Source organism: Ascidiella aspersa, chromosome 3 (genome assembly GCF_963924565.1).
Source record: "Ascidiella aspersa chromosome 3, kaAscAspe10.2, whole genome shotgun sequence".
NCBI lineage: Eukaryota > Metazoa > Chordata > Ascidiacea > Phlebobranchia > Ascidiidae > Ascidiella > Ascidiella aspersa.
In genome coordinates this window covers 29,932,752-29,953,778 of record NC_139449.1, presented here as the reverse complement: position 1 = coordinate 29,953,778, position 21,027 = coordinate 29,932,752, and the positions used below count along the sequence as shown (strand labels likewise).

The 21,027-nt window shown below is 36.6% G+C and overlaps 2 protein-coding genes across 2 annotated transcripts; both read left to right on the top strand.

The window, feature by feature from the left end:
• The first annotated feature begins 36 nt into the window (after positions 1-36).
• Positions 37-7,992, top strand: LOC146161493 (integrator complex subunit 10-like). The gene is made up of 14 exons (XM_083384509.1): positions 37-244; positions 325-392; positions 727-818; positions 1,028-1,167; positions 1,329-1,530; positions 1,902-2,001; positions 2,142-2,308; positions 2,713-2,883; positions 3,392-3,536; positions 4,137-4,209; positions 5,210-5,424; positions 6,223-6,389; positions 6,731-6,809; positions 7,469-7,992. The coding sequence occupies exons 1-14, from the start codon at positions 119-121 to the stop codon at positions 7,638-7,640; spliced, it is 1,917 nt and encodes a 638-aa protein (XP_083240635.1). The 5' UTR covers positions 37-118; the 3' UTR covers positions 7,641-7,992.
• Positions 7,993-14,581: 6,589 nt separating this feature from the next.
• On the top strand, positions 14,582-19,774 carry LOC146161492 (bifunctional arginine demethylase and lysyl-hydroxylase JMJD6-like). Its single transcript, XM_083383673.1, has 7 exons — positions 14,582-14,986; positions 15,631-15,930; positions 16,802-16,973; positions 17,535-17,661; positions 17,983-18,139; positions 18,705-18,887; positions 19,554-19,774. The coding sequence occupies exons 1-7, from the start codon at positions 14,799-14,801 to the stop codon at positions 19,621-19,623; spliced, it is 1,197 nt and encodes a 398-aa protein (XP_083239799.1). The 5' UTR covers positions 14,582-14,798; the 3' UTR covers positions 19,624-19,774.
• Positions 19,775-21,027: the final 1,253 nt, after the last annotated feature.

Below are 21,027 nucleotides of genomic sequence, written 5' to 3'. Positions count from 1 at the left end.
TTTGTATTGTACAATTTAAATGCACGCTGATGTGAACAGGGTTAAGACCGTTTGATACAACTTTTGTGCAATAACTACTTTAGTTCGTGTAGATCGATTTGCAACACCTTTCAAAAATATGGATACAAATCACGAAGACTGGCTGCTAAACACATCCAAATCACAAGTTGACAATGATATTTATTCAGCAAGAAGCTGGCTTCTCACGGCAAAATCCATTTTTCCCCAAAGTTTTCGGTTGCAAGTATGTAGTTTTGTATTTCAATTTTTACAGAGAATACATTATGCTGGTACCCGTTTGTCATATTGTGGCTATGATTTTAGTTTGAGGAATATCTTCTGGAAATGAAAAAGGAGAACTTTGAAGAATGTGCAAGAGTTTTAAATGAAATGTAAGTGGATTATTATAACTGATCTATATGGATAAACACATACACTCTTTCTTTCATAAAATAACCTTTTTTAGCCAATGACAGTTTGTTAGGCACCAGTCTGCATTCTGTGGCGGATACATATTATATTTTTGTTTAGAAACAAATTGTAAATTGGTATATTGTGCAGTTAAGTTTAGAAGCTAAGTTTTGGTAGGATTTCCAACCTAAAAGTTGCAGAAAGGCATAATTGCACACCTGCACATCTCAAAAGCACCATGAAATGCAGAGTGTATTGTGCATTGCCAGGCCTTTATCTCAAATTTATTTTGATTTAAATGTTTATAATTTTCAGATACAGAGATTTCTCCTCGGAATCACAGTTATGGGAAGAAATTGAATTGTTGATACAATCAAATGAAAAGTCAAATGATGCATCAAGAAATGGTGAAATACATGTATAATAAGCTGCATGTTTAATGTTATTCGTTAATGTTAAAAGTTCAATTGATTTTGTTCAAAGTTTTTTTTTTTGCCAAATATTGGTGTTTTGCAAGCATCCAATTACAGGTTTGTAGAACAATTTGCAATTTCCAACATGTTTTACCATTTTAGCCTGCCCAAATTTTACGGAATCACCTTGTGTTAACTTGTAGATATATTTTCCCACTTACCTGGCATCACCCAACAAAGAATGATAATCGCCAGTGCAGAGGCACGAGTCAACATCACACAATACTGCCGCTTAATGATGCTTTTGATGACAAAATTCCCAGAAACTGTTTCACAATATGGGGTATGTCAAATTTGTTTTTATAAAGATAGCAGAGCAATTTACATTTTTATATGTTTGTAGCTTTAGTATTTTTTAATAAGACACAACCACAATGTGTTGACTGCATTTTATACTGAAATAAAATATATAAGACTATAAGTATTTGACCATGTATGTTTTAGCTTCCAATCACTGAAAAATTGGTTGAAACTGAAAAGCGCGATGCTGAGTTGACTCCGGTGAATCACTGTCGAAAACTACTGGTGCGCGAAGTTTTGCCAGTGATTTGTCGAAGTAGCAGCCTTTCAGTTTCTAACAAGCACATTTACAAATGGCTTCAGAAGGCAACAGAATTCTATTCCTGCTTTTTCACACTGAAGGAAGGTAAATTTACATATCACTGAACTCATTTAAAGTGATATTCTAATTGCCATCCAAACAAATTGATGTATATATTTAGATCAAGATTTCAAGTGTATATATTTAGATCAAGATTTTACATGATTTAAATAAAATAATGAGTGTATTTTAAACAAAGCAAAGTAGCTTAAATTGTTATTATGTCTCTTAATGGAATTTGTTGTTTCTAACATTTTGTAATAGGTTGTTTTGAAGATTGTGTAATACTATGGGTTTGAATCGGAGTTATTTGTCTATATGTATACCGAATTAGTTAATTGGTTTTGGTCTATACACAAGAAATATTTTATGCTTGTTTGGTTAGTTATATTGATGTCAAAATTTGATATTTTTAGCGGAAGGCGATGGGTGTGAATCATGGAAAGAAATGGAAACCCTCTTATCAACTATTGCTGTCCGTTGTGACTGGAGCATCGACAACAGTGATACAAAAAGGTTAACATGGTTTAATTATATTATGACTACTTATTTTATAAGAGTATTGTTTTAATTAATGGTTTTGAAATATTACATATAAAACATATTTAAAATAGGTATTGAAGTCTTGTGTTTTTTTATTTTTTCATCGTTTTCAGTTCCTCACTGAGTGATCGAATGTCTTTCATGCGTGATCTGTTCCGACAAAGTAGAACGGACGTGGACGGAGCAGTGAACCGCAAACAAATATTCTACACAACTATAATCCTTCTTTTCGAAGCGGCATCAAAGTACATGCTAGCAATGGACCCTGCCATATACACAAGTAAAAAAATGCCCGGGGTTTAACTATTTCACGACTGACAACAAGACTTTTGTATCCACTAGATATAAAAATAGAATACATGGGAACTAACATGGGCGGTAAACGGACAGTCGAACACTCTTGAGCCTGGCACGTTAGTTCTGGGATGTCTGCAGGGCTAAACGTCCGAAGCTTAGGTTGCGTTAACAAAAAGATTTGAGTTCGATTTTCACGAACGAACCGTTTAATTAATTATCTACCAGACAGTGTGGATTACGATATATCTAACGTTATACACTAAAACAATTTTTCAAGGCGAAACCAAATTAGACAATGTTTCTCTTCGAATTTTTTTAAGGCCACCCGCTCCTTTAGTTACTTTTACTAAATTTGCTCCAATAATTCTATAATTTTCTTGCAAATAGATTCCGACTCGACAGACAAAGCCTACGTCCATATTGCCGACGTAAGTGAAACAGGCGAGTCGCCAAACTCCCAATTGACCACGAATTCCCAGAGTGCCGACATTAGAGAGACGTTTCACGTGGCAAGAGAGGCTTGGACCATTCTCCACTCCCTCGAATCGTACGAGAAAGGTAGAAATTGGCATGCCACCTAATTGTGAAAAAGGCTATTATATACCTGTATTGTGCGCCCAAAAGATGCTAAATTAGTACAAAAAATAAGATTGTTCCAAATCAGCAAGATTAGAAAGCCTTGTCTAGTCCTTGAAAGCGCCTTTTCGAGGGTAAAATTAATGCTAACAATAGCAAAAAAGGTAAAAACCTATACACCACTAGCCGCCTTCTGGCTTACATACCGCTTTCAAAAAAAAAAATTCATTAATTACTAACTTATTAAAACGAAACAAAATTTATCATATAATACCCGTTTGAAGCACACTGGGCAAATAGTATCCTTGTCAACACCCACAAGGTTCGATTAAATTTGCCTTCACCTTAACTTAATTGTAATTTAACTTGTTCACAACAAAAAAGCTTATAATCCACGTACGCGAACTGCGCATCGCTAGTTTGCCACCTTTTTAAGCCATAACATCAAACAAATCGATCGTTACATTCCAAAACTCATATTTTCCCTAAGACTTCAACCATCTGACGCGTCGCTGGAAGTGCGAGAGGTGGACTTGGTTCCAGCTCTTCCTAGCCGACGTGCTTGCCTACAACGCCAACCACAAGGCGGCGCTCTCGCGACTCGACCTGCTCGAGCAGAAATCGGACGAAGCCGGGTGAGTTAGTCACACTTTTTTTTTAACCGCTATAAGAATTCTCGAATAAAATCTTGTCCATAAAAATGAATTTTATAGTTAAATATTTAAATATTTTAGAAATTTTGTAAAGATGAATCATTTTTTTGTGTTTTCTGTTTGAACTTTCATTTATTCTTGCGTCTTAGTAAGCCTAAGCCTGGCAAAGCATTTTTAAATATTTTGTAGTTTGCATTTCATGTCGAATTAATGTCCGGTAATTATGTCCTCCATAAATTTTTGAATTGTAAAATGTTTAAAACTTTTTTATTAATTGCAATGTTTTAGTGCATAGCACAAGAAAACTAGTCCTTGTAGTTTTTTAATTCTTTTGAAACGCGCTTACTGTGAGAACAATCTCAATATCGTTTTAGGAACATGTAGTTCAATAGTCAGTTGTTTTAAAATACTTATTGAGCAAAACCTTAATTTTTTTTTTTTTAAACGTTCTAACTTTTAGCAACAATTTGTAATTAAATTAACTTCAAATAGGGAAATGTAGAATTTGAGAATAAATATTGTTTCCGAACATTTTTCTATAATAATCTCGAACCTGCTCTAACAACCATTACCTTTGGAAAGATTTCACAAAGCACTCGTTGCGAGAATCCACTGCCAGCTGGCCTCAACCTATTTCGCCTTGGACCAGCTCAACGTAAGATCGCATTTTCTAATATTGTTGAATGATACAAACAACTGATGCAATTAATTGTAAAATTGTTCTTCCGGCAATATTTCGTTCTATTAAATGTACCGACGTTTCGATAGTCTATACAAGAAGTCTTCAGAGTAATGCTATTACAGCGGGGAAAATATCTATATAGCAGTCAAATAATAAAGAAATGAAAAAAATGTGTTGCAGGACGAACAATTTTGCAAATGATACAATGCCTGGCAGCAACAGTATATTCATTAACTGATGTAATCTTCCTTTTTACTAGGATTTAGAATAATTGCTCAATACTCTTGTTAATATTGCTTCAAGCATCGTTCGTTGGTCCATGAACGTTAGAAAAAATTACCAATTTAACAAAAAAACAGAAATTTGGTTAAAAGTTTCAGAAAAGAAGTGCGTTAAAACGCTACTAAAGTGCTTTTTATCGTCGGCATGATGTGTTATGTGCTCTGTTGGAGGGCAAGATTTTGTTGTGAAAACAAATACTTAACCTATATACTATTTATATCTTATTGACTTGGCCAAATATAAGTGCTCACTTTTTTTCGCTTATGTAGGTCTGTAGTTAGGGGTAAGGGGGTGCTGGCTCTGAAGACGAGAGCCGACGGCTGCCTAAGTCTCTTCAAGTCCTTAATCTGATTCCAAAGAAACCTGCTGCTAAAATACCTGTCCTTAACTTCTTGAACTCTAGACAAAGTCGCTTCACTCAGTAGATATTGCCCGTTGAGTATATTCACATATCTCAGAAACACACGATAAACGGACCGCTGATTCAAGCCGTAATCAGTAAGACGTATACAGTTGAAAGCATAAATTAAGATAAATTGCTTGGTCACACGTCAGTGGAACAACGGCCACGTTTATAGTGCCGTCAAATTCGGCAAAATCGAGTAATTTTGCATGTTAAATGCTACAACAATAATACCTAGAATTTTGACAACCAAAAGAACCTTAAGTCAGCATGCTTTTCTTACCTTAGGAATCGTGCGAGCACATATTCCGGGCGCTGGCCCACCTGCCCTACAGCCCGGCGCCGGACGCCCAGTACCCCACCCGGTTGCTCCCCCCTGTGAATCCCCCGGACAGCGAGCTCTTCACCCGGGGGTCGGCCGCCCCACCGCAACCCAGGCTTCGCACCGTAGCGCTCGCAATCAAAGAGCTGCTTCCTTTCTGGGTCCACGTTTTTATCACCAAGTGAGTTAATTTTGAAAATAGCTAAATCCGATTCAGCTATTTTTAAGTTTTGCTCCTAGTTTAAGTAGTTTACATTTGAACAGGGGTGTCCAACTCAAACATGTCGGCGTGCCAATTTTTATCCTATAACTTCTTCCTGTGCCAAAGTTTAGTAATATAATTCTTTCTAATAATAAAAGCGCTTTTTTACAAATAATAAAAACGTGTAGTTAGCAGTGCGCATTACTGGATCTAAATGTCCGTTGGTGAGCTGACTTTTGCTTTTTGTTTCTTCACACCAAACTAGTTATATGAATGCTAGCCTCCACTACAATATAATGTTATAGTATTAGAAGTAATTGTTAGTTGTCGTGATTGCAGCGATTGTTTTATATTGTTTGTAAACAATGGCAGTTTACTGTATAACGAATTAGGTATTTTTTTTACAATTGGCTGAATAGCAAATTAAGTAATTTAAGGGGGCCTGCGTGCCATTTTTTATTTGGTCGCGTGCCGCATTTGGTCGCGTGCCGCTTGTTGGACACCCCTGCATTAGAAGGTCGAATCCAGGTTTGAAGTTACATTAGAAGTTCGTATCAAGGTATTGTCATAGAACAGAGGCCGAACTTTTAAAGGTATTCCGCTGTTTAACTAACTTTCTCGGCTATAGAGAGCCGTCGCTTAACTAATTGAGCTAATCAGTAGTACCAAGTCGAAAACCGATTGCACTTGTGCCCGGTGGTTTATCTTCTTCAAAAGCAGACAACATTGCTTAAAATTGTACCTTTTGGCACATATTTCTACTGTTTGTCTTTGCAGCCTTCAGCGAGTGACGCTAGCGGTGGAGGATGACCAAGTGCTGGGTCACATGATCATTTTGACGCAACATGATTGGCCAAGGTGGAAGACTCAGGCCAGCCGCGTTTTGCGCCGCGTGGTCGAAAAGCGAAGTTTCAAGTTTCACCTTTTCTTTGATTACGTCATCAGTGAGTGTTTGGGTCTTTGGTCGAGATAAAAGAAGGGCATATGTAGCAAACTTTAACTTTGGATTCTGTCGTAAACTTTTTTTGTATAATTACAACAAAAACAAGATAGCTATTTTCTAAACAAGAAAACTTGAATCGTTAAACTGTAAACTGCATTTTGTTGACCGTATTTTTTTTAAATTGCAGATGTTGGTATTCACCGGAAAACTCGGGCTGCACTAAAATTTAGCTTAAAATAAAAAAATGGCTGCCTTAAAAATCGTTTTAGGATTTTGAGGCTTTGTTGTGCCTATGTCGGTTGTGTTACAATTTCGCGATTTTAACATTTTTTATTTTTCCAGATATTGATTTGCTGGAAGAATTCGCCTTTATCAGAAATGAGGGATCCTGTAAGCTTAGCCTGCGGCCCAACGAAACGGAGTACGTAGATATTGGAATAAACACAAACAAGCTCTTTTTATGCTGAAAAAAATATTATTTTTGTTATTAGTGGAATAATAAAATTATTTATTGACACTTTTTGTTTAACTTTATCTATTAATATTAATATTTAAAAAAATGTTTACCCCGTTTTAATAAATAACTCTAAGGCTTTTATTGTTTGTCAGAAAGTTTCCCCAAATGATAGTTCCTTGAATACTGGTGTTCGATTCTTGAATCCCACAACAGAGAACCATGTAGACGCCGGAAATGCTTGAAACATTTCACATTTCATATATGTTTAATTGTTTATGTATACAACCGGTCGAATTCTCCTAACAAGATAAATTTTAACAAGAATTCTCTTAGGTTATTAGTCAGAGTTTGTTACTTGCATGCGTATTAAACCTGCCATATTCTCTTAACCAGCGGCGGGCAACCTTAGTCCCAATCCAGGGGTATAGACATTACGTCTTCAGGCTGAAAAATGTTCGCATTTACCTAATTAAAAAGCCAAAAAAATATGAGAAATGGCCTCATACCCATTTCGTAAAGGATGTGGAGGTCCGGATGATATTCATTGGTGGGTCGTAGGTTGCCCACCCCCATGCTCTTAACAACACTGAATGTTTTTTCCAACCAATCAATCACGACCGCAGAAGGCATCACGTGACGCGGGGAGTCAACCGTGAAGCGGACGAGGACTTCTGGGGCGCAATGAAGCGGAACGTGGCGCGGAGCCGGAGTGGCGCCGATGACCTCATGCACGCCTACCTCTCCGAGTGCCGTGAATCTCTGACGTCATGCCTCAACCTGGTGGAACCCCGATGATGACGTCGCGATCGTTTTGTGATTGAAGACTGTCTCGTCCGAACTAAGAGAAGCGGGGTTGTGACCATGAGCGAACGCCTAATCGCAATTCGTTATGTTTGTTTCCCATGTGATAAAAGGGAGGACGTTCGAACAAAAACATGACTTAGATACTTTGACTTAAGCTAAGGGTTTTATATAGATAAACGTATTGACTCCTAACTGGAATAGCACATGCAGATAATTTTGTGTGTTCGTAACTAGTATCTAGGTGCATAAAATAAATTAATAACACTTTGGATTTTTTTGCAAAATTTTGAATGCAATGTTTTAATGTAAGCACATCTTCGACACAAAACTGACGTTCACCTAGTCCTACACTTATTATATGTGAAGTTTTTTGCTGCTTTCGGTTAATAAAATAATTGAGTCGCTTAATTCTCTTCATGCGGTCATACTTAGAAAAGCATATATTTATCCAGCCTTACTGAAGAGGTAGTAATTTTTTGTTTTAAAACTAAAATTTGAAGCCTATGGTACAATTTTTTTCTTTAAGCATATAAACGGTTCCATCTTCTACCGTTTTACTTTAAGCTACTCCCTAAAATGTAAAAAGTATTTTTAGGAGCACAGTTTAAATAACACAGTTCAATGCCTGGTTAACGAAAAGGTCAATCGTTCTACACAGCTACGCATTTATCTTCTTGCAACACCTGAATGGCGTCAAGAGTACACGTCCTTGGTGTGCCACTGTTTTCAATATTTGCATGACAATGGTGATGCAACCTGTCACTATTTGCGCAATCGAAAGTCCAAGTCCGTGATTTCCGTTCGAAGTTTGACGACTGCACCACTTACAGCCTATTCAGTCTGTTTATGATTAACTGGTAAAGGAATTGTTTTACTGAGGAACTGTGGATTTCGATAAAAGACATGTAGTATTTAAAACGAATGTCTTAGTCAAGGCTTTCTTACACAAATAGCATAGGCAGCTTTAAATTCGAATAATAAAAAAGTGTCATGAACAGCGGTGAAAAGTTCCATCTGATCTCGGCTGAAGGCTGTACAAAATGAAGGCTCAATAAAAGTGAGTATATTTAAAAGCGATAACATTGTTCCAAGGAGCTTTGTGCTCGTAGCATTGTCTTGCATTTAAAAGAAAAAGTCAAGACAAGGAAGGCTGTTGTAAATTTGTAAATGATAATTTAGCAAGTAAATTTCGCAGGCAGTACGCGATACGGCATTTTGTTGCCCGGTTAACGACGACAATATTAAAATAAACTTGAAAAATTCACTACACAGGTTTGTTTTTGTTGTTCTGCCCCAAGGAAAGTTTGCTGTGTTACTCGATCCTCCTGTAAAATGTTTATTTCTTTGTACGTCGAACAGTATATATCACTGTCGATTTTTACGTACCCGTTACGCACAACACTTTATTTGGACTTTAAAAGCACAATTTAACATCAGCGTGTGTAATGCAACTTCTTCAACGCTTGTAAGGATTCCTCCTGCAAAAACATTGTTGTTTTGTGCGCTTTGAGAAACTCAGCATGGACGCCACTCCCTCGACCGAACCAGAAGCGTTCGTCCCCTTCGACCATACAACAGTCCTGATTTGCAGCAGTATAGTGATCACTCTGGCGGCTGTGAGCGGCCTGGCAAACCTCCTTGCCGTCATCACCATATTAAAGTCGCCATTGTTTACGTAAGTAGGACATTAGATGTGTTTTTCAATTTCGGATTTATTACGTGATATAAACAGTTAGCGAAACCTTAGACTTCGGCAAAATTTATGAAAGTGTTTGATTAAATTTTGAGATTTAATCCAAAACACACCACGATCACCACAACTGTATGGACTTCTATAATCATTCTACCTTTAAAACAAAACGTCGAACCATTATACCCAACGATTTTAATCGCGAAATCGCTTTTTAAATTCAAACAGAAGCCGGCTCAAGCAAATCACATTTAACTCTGTAGCCGTACTACTCTGGTTTGGGTTGTTGGCCAAGCTAGTGGACCATATTTAATTGAAGAAGCAAATTACTTTTTTTTCAGAGTTATTATTTGTTGTTATGGAAATGTCTAGTTGATTATTTTAGTTCTCATTAAGTTACGACATTTTCTAACTTTTAATTTTCTAAAACCTAGCCTATATATAAACAACAATAAATAACAGCCCTCTGCTTTATTGTGTTTCGCTAGTCCAGAGTTTATATTCATTACCACTATGAAATTTGTCTGACAGAGATGATTTTCAGATTTTAAACTTTTTCGCAGGAGTGTATTCGATTACATCGTTCTCAATGTTTGCATCGGTGGTTTCGCCACCGCCGCCCTAACCCCTTTTCATCTTTACCGACGCTTGTGGGGATTCTCAGAATTTCTTTTGCCCGCTTGGTTGTGTCCGTTCGCTTTCGGTAGCGAGGTGACGCTCTCTGGCGCCATGTCGTGTAACGTGTGCGCGTTCACATGCGTCCGCTACGCGTCGCTGCGCTGGAGATCATTGGTTGCGAAATGGAAACCGTTGCACGCCAGAGTGAGCATTTTTGCGAAAATTATTAAAAAACAAACTTATAAAGACATGGCCTTATAATTTGATCGCGCTGAACAACCTTTTGATTTAATTATGTCGAATAAATAATAATCAGCCCAATTTGATAGCGAGCTTAGAATTAGAAAAAAATGCATAAAATGAACGACAATAAATTAATAAAATTGTACAACCAAAAAATATCATTTATTTAAGTAAACATTTTATTAAGTCCATCTTTTTAGATAAAAACTTAAAAATCTTCGAGTGTTTGTTTTTAAACTTATTCTGATTTTCCTATTGTGCCACAGGCTAAAAGAGTTTCCAAAACACTGCCTAAAGGTTTTCCGTTTTTATTAGATGGCCTGTATCGTCATCTGGTTTGTAACGTTGGCAGGAGCGAGTCCGTTCTACATACTTGCCAGTCTTCCAAAGGAGTCGCGCCATGACCCTTGGCCTGACTGCACCGTGCCATTCGAAAAGTAATTGCTGATCTAAAAGTTGGTTGTATAAAGCATTATTTGAAACTAAGTTCTTCTGGTATTTATTTATTGATGTTTTTGATTTTTTTTGTGTGTATAGGGTTTTGCGCAAACGATCACCTTTTTAACGTTATTTCGCGCATTTTATATCGGCCTTCTAAATAGTTAGCCGAAAAGGTATACAAACAAATAAATACCCGAAGAACTTATTTTCAGTATATACTTTGCCTGGTAGCAACAGCATATTTATAAAGCATTGACATTAGCCAATTTTTTAATGATATGTTAGCATGGCGATGGAGTCAACTTAATTAAACCAAAAAATAGAAATAAAATAAATAAAGTTGAAGTATTTCTTAAGTGTGGGCGTCGTCGGTATGCAATAAATATATCATTTGGTTTAACATTACTTCGCTAAGGTGGTACATTCTGATAAACACTTTAACAAGAGTTCAGTGATATACATAGAAAATAAATATAGAAATTTTGATAAGATCGCAAAAGAGTTTTCAAGCAGTTTAATTTAAGTTCATGTAGATTAATGCATTTATTATTTGGCTCATAGACTTTGGGTTCTTCGTATCGTAGTGGCCGCTGGTCACCACATATTCTTCTACTTTCCGATTGCTGTGATGTCCGTGTTTTCCATGGCCACTGGGGTCATCATATACACGCAAAGAAAAAAGAGAAGACAGACGGTTGGTGAGTCACCTTATTAAAGTTTTTGACCTTTAACCCCCTTAGCTATATTTGGGTTGGTTTAAAATTGTTTTTAAGTTTGCTGTGATAATGATCTATATTTATTTAAATTGCTAATCATGGTTGTTGTTTTGCTTGTATAGAATTTCCGGGTGCATTATTGTCAATCGTATATGCTTGTACTTTGGGCTTGTTAGTAACGTTGCCCATTCGGCGATTTTCCATGTGATTCCAATTTTCCTTTTTATTTAAAAAAACCTCGCAAAATCAAGGAAGCCACTAGTTTTAAATCGGCCACATGCATTCCGACAAAATAGTGTTAAAATGACAAATAAGCAATAAAGGTTGAAAAAATATAAAATATATATAGCCTATATAGTATATACGAACGTTTTTCGTAGCGATTGCGAGAATTATGGCAATATATTAGTATGTGAACTGACGATGCCAGTACGGTATAGGCTAAATATACATTCCTTTAAAAATTGTCTGATCCTGGTTTTACTCGGGTTTTTTAAATTAGAGTTTTAATGTTTGTTTCGTATGTGGGTGCGTTTTAGGGTCACGACGACGCCGAGCTTGTACAAACGATACCAAAAGAACAAGGAAGGAAAATCATATTCTCGTTCAGCTCGCTTTGGTTGTGGTGTTCTTTTCCCTTTGCTACATTCCGATTTCAGGTGGGTTTCATTTAGAAGAGCAAAACTATGATGAATGCAAATAATTTCATCAATGAATGTGTAACCTGCGCCCTTCAGGCTAAGTTCTTGCTTCAGTAATAAACTAATACACATCTGGAGAATAGACTTGGGATTTTCGTGCAGTTCTGTTAAGCAGATTGTTGTCAAAATGAAATGCGCTTTGTCTATGGTTTATTTCGGATTCACATATTTGTTTAGTTGGTTTAATTGGTTTATCACGCCTAACCCAAATAATAAGTGTGTACTTTTTAACAACTTTTTCGTTTAAGAGCAGAGGTTTTACCACGTTTTAAAAATTCATCCCCTTTTAGTTTTGATCTAGTCTTGGAATGATTAAGTTATTACTGGTATATTTACTAAATTATCTTACTTTGTTAAGCCGAAAAAGATTTTAAATAGATTTATCCATGATTTGGTTGCTGGATTGTACTGAAAACTAGTCGATGGTCGTAGCGTGCGTCAATTCAGTCACAGTTATACGTTAAAACAAAAACGTGAATCAAAATCTTAACACAGTGCATATTGCAACAATTTCATTTGTTTGCAAAAGGATATCACGATTTCACGTTGAAAGAGAAGGACAATTACACCGAGGATGACATCAAGTTCGATTGGTGGTACGGCATGAGCACATTCATTTGTATGCGAGCGTGCGAGTGCCTCAACCCAGTGTTTTTCTTCCTGGCATCTGAGTAAGTGTATTCTATTCACATCACCCATGGTTTTACGTAAGTTGGTTGTTTATTGCTTCAATGCGCGAAATTCAAAATTAAATTCCATGCCAATTAGGCTAATATGTGCCACAACGAAATTTAAACTAGAGACGGAGGAACCGTAAGATAAAGTTTTGATGTTTGATAGTATTGGGTTATGCTGTTAGTAAGTTGAGGTGATTTATTATCAAAAGTATGACCTTAACAAATACAGCTTCATTTTTTTGTTATCTATGGGAAGTGTTTATCCATCGGTCTCTTAAAATGTAACCTAAAAAATTCGTTTTTGCAACTATATAGTTATCTTTTCTTATAGATTGGTAGTAATGTCATTATTATTGTGATTAGGTTTTGAGGCATAGTTGGAATCAGTATGATAAATAAGAGTCAGTCGTTCACACTTTTTACATAGCAACGTAGGCAGCTAGTTTCGCATGAAGGGTGAACTTAAATGTATATGCGATCCAGGATGACGACTATGTTTTATCCCTGAAATTTGGGATTACCTTTTTCTACTTTTAATTATACTCTTTCTGAGCGCTGACTGAAACAACCTAACTGAACTTTTATTTCAAAGAAAAATGCGCAACGAGGGAAGACGCACTCTTTTCGGTTGCTGTTACCGCGGTCTGCGGCGTTCGAGAGTGAAGGGTGCTGTCAATGTGAAAAGATACGACTCCAGAGAAGTCGAGACAAGGGCGGCTAAGCGAAACTCCTGTTCGGCGGGAAATAAGTACCATTACGCCGTAGACATTTACCATTCGGCGTCGACTGTAATGCCTGTCATCGAAATCGAACTGTGCCAGCGCAGCGAGAGCGAAAGGCCAGAGTATCTGGGCCCGTCCTACAACGAAAACACGTCGCAGGAATGCCTGCCTCCGCCCCCTAATAAAAAGCATAAGTACCTCTCTCCTCCATCAATTAAATGCAATTTGCAAGATTCCTGTCCGCTACCTGGCGAAGGCGATAGCCACGATTGCCTTCCACCGCCTCCTAACCTTGGCGAAATGCAGAAATACCTTTCTACCCCATCAAATGATAGCGATTCGATTGACATTATTTCGCCTCTAAACGAAGACGAAAGTTATAGTTGCCTCCCTCCACCTCCCAATGAAGGTGATGAGCACGTATACATGCATTTACAACACCCGTTACCACCACCTTTAGAGTCTGAAAGGTACTGTGAAGTGCCCAACTCTCCCGTCTCCAAACCAAGAAGGCTGCCGCGAAATGAAATGATGGAAAGCCTCATCTCGGAGTTGAATACCAACAGGTTACGCCGCGCGTCTAATGCATGCGCTGGCAATGACAATGCGGTATCAGAAAGCATGGTCTGATTCTGTGATAATAAAACGTCCGAACCACTTGCATTGTGTGATAATACATGCCTTCGTTTATTTTCTGTCGCCCTGTTGCTCAACACTCAATTACTTAGTCTCTGGTTGACAATAAAATCGCTTGTTCGTCGTACAAGTCCTCTTTAATTGCTATCAATCCTACTTATATCGCAACGGCAAAAATTGTAGCGGCATTGTAAAATAAACCATTCCTATCCAGGGAGTCGAACCGGAACTTTATGAACCGGTTTTGAAATAACGATGGTTGAACCGGAGCTGAACCGAATCTTTTAAATTCCTCCCAAACAAAACCGGAACTAAAGCGGATTCCGAAAAAATCCTTAAACCCGAACCGAACCTGAACCGGAAAAGTCAAACGGTTCGACTCTGTTCCTATCTCGTCAAAAATTTTATTCTTAAATCCGTTACGGTGTATGAATCGCGGCATTTTAGGTGTAAATTTGTTTCTAGCCTTGTGTTTTGCTTTATGCACTTTATGGTTTGGTCACGTACGTTTGTTCCTTCAAAGAGGTTTGTTATCTTTTGGACCTTTCTTAGTTTTGTCTTAAAACGTAAGGCAATACATTTCACCGTTGCTATTTGTACGTTTTTGCCGCTTGAGCGTGTGGCTTGGAGTAGACATTTTGTCAGAGGCAGTTACTTTTAGGTTTTACTGTGTTTATCGGCCTTGTCTTGTATAGCACTGGCCACATGTCGTCGCACAAATCGAGAAAGCGCATTCGTATTGCTAAAAAGGCGGCCAGGCCCGAATTAAAGGGCGAAGATGGCTGGCAAGGCGCCGCCTATCAAAAATGGTTTGATCTTTCGCACGAGAGTGTCAAAGACAATGTCGAAAGGGCCGACTATTTAAGCATGTCACACGAAGAGTTTATAAAAAAGTAAGTACATTTTTTTTCACATAGTATTTTTCAACATGTAACGGGACTTTTTTGGTAGATTACCCCATAATTTGTTAGTCATGTTCAAACCTCAAATGAGGTAGAAAAATTCTAATTGACGGTTCCTTTCCTCTATAGGAGCTTTAATTGGTGTCATTTAAAAATATTAGAGGGGTAAGATACTAAAAGAGAGCCCAAATAATTTCAATGTGGTGATTTTTGGTTTTTAATTACAATAAAAATGTTCTAATTCCTTTACTCGTGCAGGTATGTTGGCTTCAAGGAGCGACATGCCTTGGTGACAATTTTGTTTTGGTTTAGTTTCTTTCAAAATTGTGTTAAGTTTCAATCTGTTTGTATAGTTTTATTTTAAAATATGAGATATAATGTGCCCTTGGCATAACCATGTTTTTATGTAGGTATATTTTATTTCAGTTTTAGGTAAAAACTTGGTAAGTCTTTGGTTAAATATTTTCTTGAACAGAAATTGTAGCTGTGCTTGTACATACAGGTGCTATTATAAACATTGTATATACTTGTATACTGATGTTGTTTACATTTAACAACTAGTGTCGTACTACATAAAAAAATCATGACATCCAGACCAAGAACTAGTTTCAAGCCTGATATTTGTGTAAATCCAGATACGAAAAACCGGGTAAGCCCGTCGTTCTCTTGAACGCGCAAAAAGACTGGCAGGCTAATTTTAAGTGGACCCTTGAGCGCTTAAAGAAAAAGTACAGAAACCAGAAGTTCAAGTGCGGCGAGGACAATGACGGCTACTCGGTCAAGATGAAGATGAAGTACTACATCGACTACTTGAAGTCGACGAGGGACGACAGCCCGCTGTACATCTTCGACAGCAACTACGGCGAGCACAACAAGCGAAAACAGCTGCTAGAGGACTATGAGATACCACAGTATTTCAAAGATGACCTTTTCAGGTAATTACTTACCTGTGTAATGTTATTGAAGCAGAATTTTGGTTTGGTTTTGAACACAGAATCTATGATTTGCGAATGTGCTAATCACTAGCAACATTGTTATTATTTATTAACACTTTGTTTGCAGTAAAATTATAATGACTTTTTTATTAAATATACCTGACATTGACACCTTTTTACCTCAAACATAATCTAAATATTAGTTAACAATAAACAAACAATACTTTAAGCTTTACCTACTTGTAAGGTAAATATCTAAATTTTTTGTAAAATAATGAAATAATCTTATAAATTGTTTCATAGTATGCCTGTGTTTTGCTTATTAAAGTATAAAATTTCTACAGATAAAGATATAACAACTTTTCTTTACTTTATTTTCTGTATCAAGGAAAGCTATGAAGCTGGTTTCTATATTATAGTTGGTCAACTGATTTTACAGCAGACAAAAGGCTTTAGTATAAAATAGATTTGGTCAAAATGTCAAAATTTGTAGTACCTGGTCAATCCTGGTTCTAAACAAACAACACAGGTCAATCCTGGTAATAAATTTATTTCCAATGTATTTTTGTTTATACATATTGCTTTAGACCAGAAAAAATATTATAGGTGATTTTGTACTTGAAGTTTCAGGAGGAAATTGGTTGACTCCTAAAATAAAAACATTATATATTTATTTCAGAAAAAAGTTTAATTATCTCTTTTCACAAGACATTAACCTTTTTGTGTATTTTTGTCCCGAAAAAAATGGAGTTATAAAGAATAGGAAAAAAAGAGTTATAAAGAATAGGGAAAGGGAAAAAGACGAAATTGCATTGGACTGTTTGTTAAGTAATGAACAAATGAAGTATCAATCCAATGTCGTAATGTTTAGATATGCTGGAGAGAAAAAGCGGCCTCCCTACCGTTGGTTTGTGATGGGGCCAGGTTTGTCGGGTACAGGAATTCACATCGACCCTCTCGGTACAAGCGCGTGGAATGCTCTGGTCAAAGGTCACAAGAGGTGGTGCCTCTTTCCTAACAAGACACCAAAAGAATTAATCAAGGTTTGTTGCGATGCACTGCTATATATTTTATATATATCTATATTACTTTCTACGAAGATAGCGATTATCAATGGGGAATAGTTAAATGATCTTTTAAGAGAGCAACAATATATGATTAAACTTAAATAGTTATATTTATATGATTATTACTGTGTACCCACCAATCATACTGGAACCAAAGTTGCTCTACCAACTGAGCTTGGCTTAGAAGAAAGTGAGTTGAGAAGCAACCAAAACTGTAACATTGGTCAAAAAGCTATATTGTAAACTGAAATGTTATTTGAATTTTTTCATACTAATTTGAAGTATTATATGCTTAGGTCCCAGGTATACAAAACTATAATTCAGTATTGCCATCTGCCCTAAAATATGACATTGTTTATTATCTAGTACATCACAAAATATTTAAATTGCTCTGAATAATAGCTGTTTAGAAATGGTTTAGTTTGAATTTGTATGTTGGTTGTCATTTGTCAAGTATTTCCTCATCTGTCCCTGTCAGAAGTGGTCAACAAACAATGGTTGTGCATGTGCACTATTGCAATTGTATATTACTTGTAGGTCAAAAGGTCAGAAGCACCTTTACAGCAGGGTGAAGCAATCACCTGGTTCCACTTGATTTACCCAAGGACGCAAAGTCCTGACTGGCCTAAAGAGTACAAGCCACTGGAAATTTTGCAAAAACCAGGTAAATTTTTGAGAAATTTTCTTCCATTGCTTTTTTTGCATATACAGATAAAGGACCTGTACTTATTTTGGTGTTGTGTAATTAAAAAAAAATAAATGAATAAATTAAAAAAAAAAATTCCAAAAAAGAAAATATGAAAACTTGCCTTTTCACAAATGTTTTCAATCAAATTTTAGTAGTTTATCTGTTTATTTACTTTCATGTATCTGCTTAAACTATGTTTACTTTTGTAGCAAGCACACCTATCGAACAACCTGCTTTGTTTTGGTCCTACATTAAACATGCATTTTAATTCCCAGCCAATTTTTCATCGTGTTGCAGGTGAAACTGTGTTTGTGCCTGGCGGCTGGTGGCACCTAGTGTTAAACCTGGACACTACGATGGCCATAACACAGAACTATGCATCTGTGACCAACTTTCAGACCGTTTGGGCCAAGACGGTTCGCGGCAGACCGAAGCTATCACACAAATGGATCAGGTTAAAATAATATAATTAAAGCAAACTAATTTCATGTTGGCATATGTGTTTGCATTTGGCCTACTCAAGTATTTGGAATAATAAATAAGCACAGACACCCTTTCAGTTTTATGTTAGCTTGAAATGCCTTGAATTCTGCTTGAGTATATATATAGTTTAAACATGATTTTTTTTGTTTGCTGCACATAGCCATTCAGTTGCAAGAAAAAAAAACAGCAGCTTGAAGAACAACTTAGCATACGATTGGTTATAGCTAAAGAGATCAATCTATCCAATAATCTGTTTTTTGAAATGTGCACATTCGACTGGACTCTGGAAGTCTTTTAGCAATATGAATAGTACTAGTAGGATAGCAGAGAATTTATTCCTTTACTTTTAACATTCAAACATCAAATTACGAATCTAATTGTAAGTACCAGATATGTGTTTGATATATGTATTTTCTACTAGTTTTGACTGCCACAAAATTACTCACAAACGTAAAAAAATATTTGTAAAGCAAAAAAGATTATCTAATGGTTAGTTTATGTATATTTATCTAATTTTTTCTCTGCACAAATCTCAGAATACTGAGAAAGGAAAGACCTGAGGTTGCAGCTTTGTCTGAAAACATCTCTACAGCAAAGTCAATCGCTTCCGATTCTTCGAGCGACAGTTCTTCTTCTTCCAGCGATTCTTCGTCCAGCTCTTCTGACGAGGAAGTGGAGGAATCAAGGAAGAGACCAGCATCAAACCATCCCGATGTAGCGTAAGTTCATCTTAATACTTCGAACTTAAGAATGCTTCAGGGAAAGAATTTAATTATTCATTAAAAAATGTTTTTTCTTTTCAGACAACTAAGGCTACATAATATAACAAATACGACAAACTGTGCAAAAATTTATAGTTTTAAAAGGAACTGTCGCCATGAATAGAAATGTCCTCCTAAAGTATTAAAAAAAATAAATAAAGAATCAGTGTAAATAAACTATCCAGTTGTAATTATTCAATTGACAGTTTGGCTGTAAAAATCATAATATTAATATACTAACGCAGTTGTTCTTCTATATAAACGACAGTCTGGGCAGAAAAGTAAAACCGATTATCATGCTTAATGTCCAGATTCCGAAATTTCATTGCAACATATTATCTTTTTTTTTCTACCAGATCTATTTTTTGTTTTGTCACGAATTTCCAAAACGCAAACTATTTTCGAAGATTTAAATATTACATGACAATAAAGATCACGAGTGTAATTTTTTTTTTTGAGAGATTGATTTAGAAACGTATGATCGTTGAAGTTGATCTGGTCATACGGTACATTAGGTTTATTTTATTTATTTTTTACTTTTATTATTAAAATTTAAAACCTCGTTTAGCGTTTTGTGACTGTCTATGTCGAGTATAGAAGGAACTTATAAATTTTCGATTTTAGAGCCAAAAAGATGAAGGGCGAAAACGGAAACGGCAATCATTATTACGATCACAACCACGCCGACAGATGACGTCACAACGCCCAGTAACTTCATGACGTCAGTCTACATCGTGATCTTCGCTGCCGCGCCACAACCAATCGAGATTCTTGTTGCTTCACTGCTTTTCTTGTACCTATCGGGTCGCAATCTTTTGCTAATAAAGTTCGTCACACGCTCTGTATTCGCGGTTCGGTTGCTGTTCCATTGGGAAATTAGCGAAGACGTGTTTAAAGCACGACATTTATTTTGCCTAGCAGTGAAACTAGCCTGGCTTTAATGCTGTCACTTTTTGTTTTGCGGAAGAAACTTGCTGCTTCATTATTTTAACGGGACGTCTCTAAGGAACTATTTTACCAATTTTACCCGGCAATGAGTTTGGGATGGCTGCAATGCTGACTCCTTATATGTTTTGCGCAAGAAGAAAACGCTGGAGATTCAAAAGTATTTAGCCTAAAATTTTAGACAAACTTGAATACACTTCGAACTTGCTTCTCTTGGGAGTTCGGCTCGTTACAACTTCAAGTTGCCCTGACAACTTGTCAACTACTATATAAAACTTAAGTTATCCGACAAATTGCCTCCATTCTTTGAAATAGGCGGACCAGTAAGCTTGCAAGGCGATTTATGCCAAGTATGTACAGCAACAAATGTGCATCAATAAAAAATGTCCGTAGTAGAGGGTCATTCTGACAGGACAAAGTGTTTAGGATTCATAAAAATAGCAAACTCAAAAAAGTTTCAAAGTTTAGCTATTTATAAAGTCGTAGTTGAGGTATTTTTGAAGTCCTTAAAGTAAAGTTTCGGTCCGATGCCCTCTTAGGAACGCGTAAAAATATTTAGATCTGTCATTACAAAGTCACGTCATAACGAGACGTCTAACACGAGTAATCCTAGGAAACCTGAAGTTGTTCAACCGTGTGCCCTATCTTCTTTGTCACCTCTTTCCACCCCCTTTTCCTTTTTTTCTTTTCGCTTAATCAACACAGCTATGGTTGTTGTTTTTCCCAAGACTTGGGTAACAGGATGGTCCGGTTTTCTATAGCCCTATACCTCTACCTTTTATCTGATATATTTTTAACCGGGTCGCGTAGTTTGTTGCTCTTGGTTCTATTATTATTTTTCTATGACTTTTAATTTCTACTACCGGTACCTAGTTTACGTGTTTACATTATTTTGTATTCGTTTTTAGAGACTGATGATGCCGATGCCGTGATTGGCGAAATATATTTCTTTTTTATAAACGAGAACCTATAGTGAGTGATTTTGACTGAGACAAGAAAGTCTAAAATATATTGCTACCATTCGAAGTCATTGTCGTCACTAACGTGCTTTAGGGCGAGGAGATATGTTCAATGTCCTTTGCAAATCTCCAATCACATCCTTAGCTTAAAGATATTCTAAGGAGATGGCGAAATGGCCAGAAGAACATTTCTT